General features: G+C 39.1%; 1 protein-coding gene across 9 annotated transcripts in view; it reads right to left on the bottom strand.

Annotated features, from left to right (window-relative positions):
- The window catches only part of cacna1c (calcium channel, voltage-dependent, L type, alpha 1C subunit), a 186,652-nt gene that overhangs the window by 71,003 nt on the left and 102,661 nt on the right, over positions 1 to 12,988 (bottom strand). For all 9 annotated transcript variants that reach the window (XM_034863709.1, XM_034863708.1, XM_034863710.1 and 6 more), the window contains exon 4: positions 2,289 to 2,428. In XM_034863709.1, the coding sequence (XP_034719600.1) occupies positions 2,289 to 2,428 (140 nt within the window). The remainder of the gene's footprint in view (positions 1 to 2,288; positions 2,429 to 12,988) is intronic.

Below are 12,988 nucleotides of genomic sequence, written 5' to 3' on the forward strand. Positions count from 1 at the left end.
AATTCCGGCTGATTTAAACACATAGCTCTGTTCTTTGAAGATTTAGAGTGCTGTCAGTAGAGAGAAAACCGAAACCAATCAGTGCTGCCTACACAGTTTTATCCTCCTGCTAGAGTTAGCAACCAACAGGCTTACACAGGGCAAGTTTTAAACATGCTTTTAGCCTCTAAACATGTTCAAAATGCCATTACAATTGCCTACCCATGTGCAGTGATTGCTTCCAAGTGAAAACAGTGAATTTGACTTCAGTAGATGTGAAAGAAATGCATGAAAGCTGTGCTAATTCAGCTCTGTTTAGTTCCTGTGTTGAGACGGCAGGTAGAGAGCTTAGGTCTACAAACTACAACACAGAAAAGAGATAAAACAAAAATATGTAGGTTATCAATTTAATGGTTAAATAAGGTAGTGTCTCCAAACTTACCTCAATTATAACTTGTCTCCTGCTAGTTGTACTACAGCACTTACTTATAAAAAATAAGCATATGGTTATTTTTGAAAATGTGTTTGTATCTTTTTTCAGTGTTGTAGTTTGTCGACGGTCCCAAAGCACTCCTTGCAGTATCAACAAAGAGCAGAACTTTCATGCATTTCTTTCAGATATACAACAGTCCAAAACACATTTAAAACATTGGTAGTTGTAAGCCTTTTGAATAATTGACCAGTGCTGCAATCTTTCTGGTGAGTGCAGTCTCCATTGTCATGCCTTCACAATGTTTTTACTGGATTCCACCTCATGTGTTAGTGACCAAGCCAAAATCTAAAACAGTTGCCGTGTCAAAAGGGAAAATACAATTTGGTCACTTTTTTCACAGAAGAGTAAGTATGTTTATTTTGCCCATGTGAGAGATGCTTAATTTTCAAACATAGCAAACACCAAACCTCCTAGAGAAAGACACTGACTGAACCCTGGCAATACCAGGGCTGCAGCAGGTATCTGACCTTCTTTTGGCAGGGTTCCGGGGTAGAACACAATTTCCTCAAACAGATCAATGCAGTATCATTGCACATTAACTTATGCTGCGTCACAATAAAAAAAGCAAGAGAGACAGAGACAGAGAGCAAGAGAGGCAGACAGAGAGTGTAGATAATAGCACAAGAGTGGTAAAGGTTGTGTTAATGCCAGGGGCATTGGCACCATGATGCCAATGATGTGTGTGTGTTTGTGTGTGTGTGTGTGTGTGGGGGCATTCACAGAGCCTTCCTTCAGGCTGTTGGTTGCTTTCTTCTTGCAGTCTCTCTCCTGTGCACTTGCACAAACACGTAGACATACACATAGTCAATTAGACCATTTTTATGGCATTAATGTTACTGTCAGGTCCACTGGCTATTGTGCCATTACTCCAACACAACATTGTATGCACAGCACAGCACAGCTGGCAGGCAGACACACACACACACACACACACACACACACACACACACACACACACACACACACACACACACACACACACACACACACACACACACACACACACACACACACACACAGGCACAGAGGGTTTAGCAGATGGGCTAGGTTGCTGAGTAGCAGATAAAGAAAAACAGAGCAAAGCTTTGCTATCAGCATCTGACAAGCTAATCAGTTTAGGCTTCACCAATACACTGTAGGCCAAAGTTTACTGCGGCTTTAATACAGCTTCACTGTGAAGGAAGATTGTTTAATAGCAATAGTTTTAACGTTGTTGAGTATTGTAGTATTTGAATATTATTACCATATATTAAAACCACAGATACGGAGAGATAAGCATTATTCCCGTAGACAAACAAGACCACATCTTTCCTGTTTCAGCCTCTCTGACAATTATAATGTGTGCCAGCAAATTGGATTTGGATTACTAGTTAAGGTACAATTGTGAGGTTGAGAAAAACATATGAAACCATTTTTATCAACACAAATTTAGTAAATAAATATAAGCAAAGATAACAGTAAGTGCAATAGCTCCCTTGTGTTTACTACAGCAACCCAAAGTGTTTAAGGGAAATATTATCCTAATTTTAAACGATGCTAGCCTTCTGAGTAGCTTACCTCTGGCATTAGATAGAGGCTGCCAATTGTTTTGGCTGTAGTTTTAATTGTTAACAATAATTGTACTAAGGTACTATGATTAATTTGAAAATGTGTTAGGTGGTGCTTTTACAAAGCCTGAAGAGACAGTGAATTACAATTATACAGGACTTGTTGTCCCTGTCATCCCCTCTATCAAACTACATACATTCACATAGAGTAACTTAAAAAAACATTGTTTCACTGTTTTTCTCTTGTCTGTGCGTTTCTGTCCACTCACCCTACGACTACGATGATGAAGTCAAGCAGATTCCATCCGTTCCTCAGGTAAGCGTTGGGGTGGAAGAGCAGGCCGTAGGCTATTACCTTTAAGAATGCCTCCACCGTGAAAATGATGAGAAACAGATACTCCACACGCTCCTGGAGAGACAAAAACAAGACAGGTCTATATATTAGTCTGAGAAGCAGCATTGCAGAGAGAATCAAAAAAAAAAAAAAAGACATTAGATGAAAGAGAGAGGAGATTATAGAAAGGCCGCTAGTTGTAAAATTTGTGTTAAGCCGAGTTTCACAGGAGTAAATATTACTAATTAACCGGATACATGTATTGAGACACACCAATCATTTGAGAAAACACCAAACATCCATTCAAAAACTGTATGCAGTAGATCTCTGGCCATACCAAAGCACTACGATACACACACATCCATTCACAATCCTGACATTTATTGACACCCATGTCAACACTAAGACTGTGTGTGACTTGAGAGTGCTGGATGCTTACAGTGCTCTTCTTTAAGTTTGAATGGCCGAACAAGATGTTCTGTTAATGTTTATGTGGCTTCTAGTGTGTGTGTGTGTGTGTGAGAGAGTGTGTGCGTGTGTGTGTTTGATTATTTATGTGTGAACATGTATTTGTCTCTACTTGTTATTGTGTACACAATCAAAGCATTTAGATTTTTTAATCACAGCGCTCTCTTCCTGTCCTAAGAGGCTATCTGAAGACAGGAATGCATGCATGTGTGCATGTATACACAAATGCACATGCACAAAAGCAACTCTTCTACTACAGAGTTCCTCAGGGATTGTTGCCATAATGATGACCCCTGCCCAAGAGGGTCCTGGGAAATGTCCTGAAATGTCCTTGAGACGGAGAGAGGAATTATGTAACTTTCTGACCATCATAAACTTACAAACGATTCATCATCCACCTAATCATCCGTAGTTTCTGCTTTCTATTTTCTTTGTCACGTTTGTAAATGAAATTAGATTGAGGCAATGGTGCAAAACTATTCATGCTAAGCTCAGTGTAAATAGAATTGACAATATTATCTAACTAAATACATATATATATATATATATATATATATATATATATATATATATATATATATATATATATATATATATATATATATATATATATAGATAGATATATTCAGAAGGCTATATATCTATATATCTATATATATATTTAGCTCCATCCATAAATGTATCCATCCTTCTAAATCCCTGCTCCTTCTCCTCCTGTTCCCACTGTTTCCACACGGAAATGGGCTCAGAGGGCCAGAGGTTTGGGACAGAAGGCCAGCCAGGTCTCTCCAGACTCCAAGCCCCATCCCTGGGAAGACCCAGCTGATTGAAGGGTGAAGGAACACAACTTCTGTATGTGTCCAAGTTACCAAATTAGCTTCACAAGCTGATAACCACAAAATGATCACAGAAGATGCAATGAATGCAGTTGGCAACTTAATGTCAGGCGTTTTTACCAAGAATAAGTTCTACAAATACACCTTTCAAAACATATTTAAACAAAATCTTTTATGTACATAGTCTATTTTTTTTAGATACTGACTATTTAACATGGAGTTGAATTTAACCAAATGTGTTTAACTGAAGTGATCTGTCTTTAACAACTACTACACAAGTGTTGTTAAAGTTGAAAGAGCCTGTTAGTGTTGAATATACTCATACTGTATATACAGTGGCTGTTTTAGGATTTGCTGTTAAGGCTGATGTGAGTCTTAAGTGGGTCCAGCTAAACTAACAACTTTCTCAGCATGAAGAAAGACTGTGTCAAACTACCATTAAGCCACTGGCGTGCACACATAGCCGGGACCATGGGAATCATTCATCCATGTAGCCACTGTTTTGACATGTCAGTTGCGGTTTCACCGTCACATTTGTAACTTGAGAAGAAGAACGAAGGGTTTGAAAGGTGTTTATTTAACTTGGATTTTCAGAGCGCTATCTTCTCAGCAGCTGACACCGCATTACAACTTCTAGACAATGATAAAAGAATCATGCTTGGATTTTGTGTTCTTAATGATGTGATTATCATACACCCTGTGATTTGGAAGGGTTTTTCCCACACATAGAAATACTCAAGAAGCTTGACAGTGGAGGGAATGACTTGAATAACAATACAGAGGATTTGCACAGTTTGAAAGACAGACATCTTGAAAGGCAAGTTGATTTTTTAGACCAGGAATTCTGCACCTGAATGGCTGTTCAGCAAGCTGCCTTAAACTTGTTTTGCTTCCTGTCTCTGTCGCTCTAACCTCCTCATTTCAGTTCAAGTCCTTCCAGTGCGCTTTATTGGCACAGAAGTATCCAGTTTAAAGATAAAGATCAAGATTTTCACATTAAATACCTGTCTTCTTTTTCTTTCTATGTGTGTGCACGTCAGTTTCAGAGCTTGGAGAATCAATTGTTTTTTATAATCATCATTAGTACTGGAGACCCTTCACCACACAGTGAGTATTAGTAGTCTATGCGGAAGTAATTAATCTCACAAACACACATACACTTATCCTCCCTCTCAAATACACAAAAGCTCTCCATCACTCTCACTTTCTCAAACACACACACACAGGCTATGTATCTGGCGGTGACAGGCAGACAGTGTGGCGCTCAGAAGAATAAAACAGAGAAAAACATCTGGTAGGAACAGCTAAGCCTGAAATACACACACACAAACACACACACACACACACACACACACACACACAGACAAATACACTTTTCCTCCTTTCCTTTCGTTCATACAGACCCATAAAGGGCAACATCCATAAGGGGCAAGACTAATCTGGTTAGTGACTGGAAAGAAATGAGAGAGAAAAGTTGAGAGACTGTGAGAGAAGAGAAGGATGGATGAGAGCAAGAAAGACAAAGAGAGAGAGAGAGACAGAGACAGAGACAGAGAGAGAGAGAGAGAGAGAGAAAGAAGAAGGCAGACAAAATGACAAAAAGGTGAGTATGTGGGAGCAATAATTTAGTTAGCTTTGATAGGTCAACCAAACTGCCTATCCATCAACTAGGCCAATGAGATTATGTTATCGACATCCTACCATACTGTGGACATGTTTCCATTCACCATGACCTTCTGTGGATGTGTGTCTGTGTGCTGCAAAACAGGATTAGCCAATATGTTTTTTAAACCTACGGACACATTGCAGTCTAGTGTCCATAGTGTCCAGAGATACTGACATATATCAGCGCATATATTTATATATATATATTGAGAGGCAAATTGGGGGTGTATGAGAAAATATTTCTTGAATAAGACATAGGGGAGCTGTTACTGTGATACTGTCATATAATAAGCTTTCTGATTGCTGTAGTATGGCAGAGGTTGAGAGAGAAACTTTGTTGTGTGTTGGGACAGGTAACAAGGTAGTATGGATTAAAAAAAGAAAAAGTGTTTTTCTTGCTTAGACAGTAAGCATTTATGCTCAACTAGACAGTAACACACTTGCAACAATCTGTAATGATTTATTAAGATTTAGCAACCACAGTGAGACTTAGTACAAGGGTCTGGAGTTGTGCACATTGCTTCTGTACATCCTTTTAGTAGGCTAATGATGCAACTGTGGTAAAGGAGAAGGAAATACAAATTTAGTACAGTAACTGTACTTAACTTATTTTTGTACATTGTGCCATTATTCCTACCTGTAATAAATACATTTTAACATGAGCCTAAATAGATCTGGGAACAAAGCAACATCGCCAAAAAGAAGTCAGACAGGGCACTTCATACGGGCAGTCAGACGATGGTAAAGATTTTTAACAAACTCCAAAGTTATCTTAACGTATTTGGATGGGAGAACAAAGCCCTTTCCCTGCGCAACGAGTTTAAAGAAAATATTTTTTATGAACAAGCAAAATGGTTTTATTAAGTTGGCTTGAATGGTTGATGGTTAACAATCTATTTGTCTGACCGCTGAAACCAGCAACTACATACCACTAACTCACTTGACATGAAGTAAAGTTAAAGTTGTTTCATGCTTGCGTTCAGCGCATGGTCGCCGCGAACCGTCTGGTCTTTCATGCTTAAGAACGGACTTCATCACTCCTGTAGCCAAAAAAGTTACAAAATCTTGGCAATCAGACCCTCTGCGCACAGTTTCCCAGGCTGTGTTTACGTAATATCGTCGTCCACACCGCGCCGAGCGCACTAAACGCAAGAAGCACAAAACAGCTTTAAGGAGGTCTTTACTTTACTTTTTAGTTGTTTCTTCAACTTGTAACTCTTTCTCGCCAAATTCTTTTTGACTCTCTCTTTCACATCCCTCACTTCTACTTCTTCACCTTCTCTTGTACGTGCCCTCATCTCTCTCTTTCTCTGGTGCCAGCAGAAGTTACCATAGAGACCAAGATGGGTTCCGATGTTACCATGGAAACTGGGCTGCAGCAGCAGACTTTCTTTCTTTCACACACAAATGGATGACAATAATCAGTATTGAACCAAGAATATCCACAGCACATAGTCCTAAATACTAGTCCTCTGTCAGCATCCAGACTTCCTACTTTGTCTGTGTGTGCATTTGTGTTTAACCAGTTGCCAGCAGTTGATGAAACTAAACTTAGTCGTGAATAACTTGCTGTGCTGTCCGTAGAGAGAAAACCGACGCCGTGTTATCCTCCTGCTGTCGTTAGCACCCAACAGGCTTAAACAGAGCCAGTTTTAAACGTGGTTTTAGCCTCTAAACATGTTCAAAATGTCATAGTGCCTACCCATGTGAAGTGAATCATTCCGAGTCAACACAGTGAATCTGACTGGAGCAGATGTGAGAGAAAGGCATGAAAGTTGAGCCAATTCAGCTCTGTTTAGCTGTGACCTGAGGGACCTTCTACAAACTACAACACAGAAAAGAGTTTAACAAAAACATGTAGGCTATCAATTCAATGATTAAAAAAGGTCCATTATAACTTGCTCCTGCTAGTTGTACTACAGCACTTACCTTTAAAAATAAGGTGTAGTATCTTCTCTCTTCTTTGATCTACTTCAGTCTCAAAGTTAAAATATGATGGAAGTTAGACATATCTGAGACCTTTCTACAAAAAGTGAAGTAAGATGTACAATAGGAACCAAATCTGAATTGTCGTCTGAATGAATGGTTTGTGTGTTGTTTTCCTTTGATGAAGGTTTAATAGAATTTGGGCTGTGGGTCAGTAAGCAAAAATTGGGTCTTTATTAGGTATTTCTTTTTTTCTTTTGTTGTAGCATGAAAATAAATAACGATCTCTAATCAAAGCTGACAATGCTCAAGGGAACAGCGGCAGATTATTATTGTCATTATCTTGTGATGTAAATTCCACAACAGTGAAAATTAGTGGCAATACAGCATTAAATGTCTCAAATTCTAGAATAATCTTCTTATGTGGGCGGGGGAACTGAATGAGCAATGCGTTTTCTTTTGTAGAGCGCAAGAGCGGTTGCCTGCAAATTGGAACGTTGGTGGTTCGATCCCTGGCCTTGCAGTTCCATGTTGAAATGTCCTTGGGCAAGACACTGACCTGTGAGTTGACCTGATACTGTGCCATCTGTGTGTGAATGTTTACCTGATGTTACAGACATGAGTCTAACGGACCTAAGATCAAATCTGTGGGCTTCTGGTCAAAAGACAGGAAAATGGACACTGCCTTATCAATTCAATTTAGTTCTTCTTCTGTTTGTCTTATGTTTCTACCACCATTCTAAACATCAAAGTTTACAGAAAGACAAAAACTCCTGTTTTCAGGCAACATGCAGGGTGATGATCATCAGATGAAGAAAGAAAGAAAGAACATTATCACCTGTATGATTAGTTTTAGTGGTGAGTTTGTTGTGTCTGATGGTTCACAAGTTTTTATTTATCTTTCAATAGCAATGTCTTACAAATTCAGACAGATGACCAGCTATTTCCTCCTATTTCTTTAAATAGGTGCCTGTTGGCTGTCAGCTGTAGTCTTTGGTGTTTTTTAAGGGGGCAACTTTTAGGGGAAGACGTGACTTAATGGGAAGTGATGTCATGTGTTTGAATAGCTCTCCTTTTTTTAGGATTAATGCTTTGTGATTGGCTTGGGGTGTTAGGACACAAAAACAGAGAAATAGCAAGACAGGAGGCTATTTGTTCGATGACTGAACTTACAGCACCCTGCTGAAACTCACAATGCAGATCAACAAATCTCATTGACACACTGTTATAAGCTAAACTATGCTAACTCTCTACACACACAGAAACAAGTATTATGTCTACTCCAGGTTCAGCCTACCTGTCAAGAAGATTGCCCCTGCTGAAATGTCTCTGGGCAAACAAAGTAATTGAGCTCCCATCAGCTAAATTAATAATTTATTTACTTATTTTCTTCAGATATATCTCCTTAATATGTTCTAAGTTACAGGGTCTGAGGCCCATCCCAGATGATTTAGAAAATTCAGAATTGTCTGCAAATACAGACTTAGGTGTAAAAACAGGAGTACATATTTAGATATAGACATGAGAGATAGACATACAAAGTTATTGGCCTAAAAAATATTAGAACACAGGAGCATAAATCATCTTATAAAGACAGCCAGCGTCTGTGTGTCCGTTGTGTGTGTGTGTGTGTGTGTGTGCTAGTTGGTGTCTAAGGGGATAATAACTGGTAGTCTTGAAAGAAGAGGAGAGAAAGAAAGCAGGAGATGGCAGGACGAATAAGAGAGCAATGTACTGTATGTAAAGAGAAGAAAAGAAAGTCAAGGTAAAAAGATATAAAAAGTAAAAAGTATTACTTTCTTCCTGTTTTCATTCATCCCTCTATCCCAGCTGACAACACACTCTCTTTCTTCTTCTCCCTTCAGTTCTGCATTCTGATATATTTTTTGTGTGCATACTGACTTATCACAACTCCTACCTCACCCCCCCTACCCACCACACACATGCACACAGACACATACACACATTTGCACTTGCAGTAAGACACAAACAGAGGTGCAAATGAAGACAAAGTGAAGTGACACATACACACAGATCACTGTAGTGCATCAATATCACAGTAGCTGCTCACTAAACTGACAGGACAAGATATACTACTATACTCTGTAACTCATTGCATGACTCATGGTACGGGGCGCCTGTGTGTGTGTGTGTGTGTGTGTGGGTGTCTCTGTGTGTGTGTGAGTCATGTAATATGCCTCTTGGATTGATTGTACTGTGCTGACTTACAAGAGAAAGTGTAAGGTTGTATAAAATGACAAGAATATACAGTAGTATAATAGTCTATTAATAATGACCTATTATTCATCATGTGTCTATACATGTGTTCCCATTATGGATGCACTTGAAATGTCTTGATGTCACTTTTGTTCAGTGCTCCACAGCACTTACAGTAATAACAAGAAACAGATTTTCAAATTTCATCAAATCACATTTAACAATGGGTACTAGGAAATTAATCTGTATTTCCCCCTCAATCTTACATTGTTAAAACCCGAGGTTTAACCATCCATCAGTCAACAGTCCAGTGTCTTTTAATGATCATGCTGTATTTATATAGCACACACATATCAGAAGTGAGCCAACATGAGAAATGAAACACATGGTCATTACTGTTATTCAGTTGTAGATTGAATTTCTCTCCTTGTCATCCCAAACCTGTAAACCGAGTCAGATAAGTGAAGCTGTGCTTGTTAGCACATTCTTTTAGTCACTGGCCTCCGCTCACTCATCTTACTTCCCCTTTTCTGTCCTTTATCCACCTCTCTCCTTGCTCTGTTTCCTCCCCATGCCTCTCACCCTATGTTCTCTGCGCTCCCAATCAATTAGCCTGACTTCATACCAGGAAGATACACGAAGAGTGTGGTGAAGGGAAGGGTTGAAGTCTGAGAAATAACAGAGACTAATAGATAAAAAGAGGAGTACTGATGTCATCGTGCCGGTGGCATAAGCTGAATAAACTCATCAGAAAAACACTGTAAACATCCACTTCCTGAAGAACAACCTAAATGTGCCCTGAATGACAAACCAGAGACTTTTTACTCAATGGTTAGACAAATTAGACTTGCAATTAGAGCGTTCCCAGGATTCCGACTTTCATATTGCACAAGACTTGAGGCTGTAGAGTGCATCAAGCTTGTGCCATTTCAGATTCTTTTTCTTGTTTCCAACCTTGATAATCAGGGATACTGTGAAAAAAATGTCAACATCCGTACAACCAGTAAAAGTAGATAAAGCAAGTGTTTAGTTTTTTGTTTTTGTCTGATCCTTGTACGCTGAAGCTTAGTTACAGGGTGGTTGCTACAAATGAGGGTTGTGGATTGTATGAATAGTTTACACATACAGGCAAGCACACAAACTCTCGCGAACATGTGTGAGCAACCTCAAGGATAAATGAACACAAAATAGTGAAGCCACTCATGAACAAACACAAACAACCATTCACACCTTAATGCTATTCCAATCACCCAAATCCTACAACAGCAATATGAGAACACAAGCCTCAGACACACATACAGTGACAATGAAAGATATGTGTGTGCTGTGTATGAGCGGGCACTGAGTTTAGCCTTCTGGCTCTTTACCTACTGAGATCAAATACTATATGAGTGTGTATGTGCACACAGACGTGCATGTGTGTGAATCCCACTGTGATGACATATGGTCTCATCAGATATGATGCAGGAAGGGCCAACAGCCATGGAAAAGGGGTTTTCATTTAAAACTTTAAATGACAAACAGAAGTAGAAAAAAAACTCCTCAGGTTTAAATACATTAAAATATATCTGCAATAGACAGATAAGTGTACCTCTTATGCCAATACTTGTTTTGGCATGGGTAAACCATTAGAAATACAGCAGCACTGATTTGCAATAGAATCACCAGGAAAAATTGATTTACTACTTAAGAAGCATAATTCCTTCAATATCCTCTTTTTGTTGATGTTTTTTTTCAATATCCAAAATCATGTGGAGAGCAAGGTTCCTTCTGGAAGACAAAAAAACAACCTTAGCCTCTCTCTCCCTCTGTGTCTGTCTCTCTTGCTCTCTCTTCATGTTGAATTGGTTGTATTGCTCCTATCAGAATCAAACACACCACTCTATCTCCCCGCAGAGTGCTGGAAAAGCCATGTCTGTGAATGAGTGTGTCTGGTTAATGTCCACTGGAGCAAAACCAGAGCACAACACTGAAAATGGAGAAACAGAGATACAATGGGAAAACACTGAAGTGTGTGTGTGTGTGTGTGTGTGTGTGTGTGTGTGTGTGTGTGTGTGTGTGTGTGTGTGTGTGTGTGTGTGTGTGTGTGTGTGTGTGTGTATATTTTAGGAGCACTGCAACTGAAATGTCAATGATTTCTAAAGGTAGCTGGAATCAATAACAACTCTTTCAGCAAACAACATCTGCGTTACATGTCTATCGTGTGTACTAAAATGTAACTGAACTATGCCCTGATTTAGCTGATGTTTTTATTTATTTTTACCAGATCTCATAATATTCCAAAACCATTCGTAAGCTTGCTTTTTGGGCTATTCAATTTTTTTATTTTTTTTTATTTTTTTTTAAACATCTGCCTGCTGCTGCAGCTGCTGAAAAAGGGATGATGAGCGTGGTGAGAATCATTCAAAACAGTGAATTTATGGAATGAAAACAAAAACAATGAGCTCAAAGACAACATAAAGGTCAGGAGAGCTGCGAAGTCGATAGCTCAATTTTATTGCATGATCAAAGTTATTTAAAAAAGACACAAAGTATTATTTGATCACAAAAAATCTCTATATATGTATATATATAAAGTATTAAGTGAATACATTTTTTTTTCTAAAGAATCATGTAATTTTGGTTTTTATTCTAGGGTTTATACTGTGTATATGCTGTACTGTTCCTTAACTAGTTTAGAAAACAAAAATTGCAGGGGAAAGCAGGGAACTATGGCAACTAGAGACATCTGGTTCCTTTATGAGAACTAACACTAATAGTGTATCTTTGAGGTGTCACATTGCTCAGCTGAAACTAAGGAACTGTAGATAAAATGGAAACAGGACTCATCAGAAAAACCTGTGTGAAAACCCAGCATCTTACCACCCTGGAAAGTTCTCACAAGAGCACAATTTTATCTCTGCGAGTTACTGTGGCATCAAGTAACTCCTCAACTATGCTCATTAACTATGCCCTTGTAGCCAAGCTGCGCCAATCACATCGGTGTATCTGATATAGGCGGGGCCAGAGGCGAGCTAAACAGATGAAGTTTAACCTACCAATTAGCTCCTCTGGTAGCTTAGCGTATGGGGCTCTGGATACAATAACCCTGTGTGTTATTGTGATTGCTTGTATTGTTATCCAATTGCGTGCAGTGAGATTTTCTAATGCCCGCTTGGTACCACCCCTCAAGATGGGCAACTTTCATTACTCAATGCCGGACCCGTAATCTTTCGGATTTGGGTCTGGATTTCCAGGCTAGCATCGTACCCCCTGACCTCCCAAATCCTTATTGATAAAATATGATTAGAGAAGAAAGGTCGTGTAGCTCTCTTAATGGGTGACACCGAAATGCCACCATGACACCCAAACAGGATCAATGGCTAACACCCACACCGCTGCTGTAAACATAGTAGCACAGTTGAAACAGCAACCCACAAGCTATAAAAAGACTAACTGAACTTGAAGAAAGCAAAGTGAAATAGAAAAAGAAAGTAATTAAGATAAAGGGGTGGGAGTGTGTGTGTGTGTGTGTGTGTGTGTG

This window comes from Etheostoma cragini, chromosome 23 (assembly GCF_013103735.1).
Source record: "Etheostoma cragini isolate CJK2018 chromosome 23, CSU_Ecrag_1.0, whole genome shotgun sequence".
NCBI lineage: Eukaryota > Metazoa > Chordata > Actinopteri > Perciformes > Percidae > Etheostoma > Etheostoma cragini.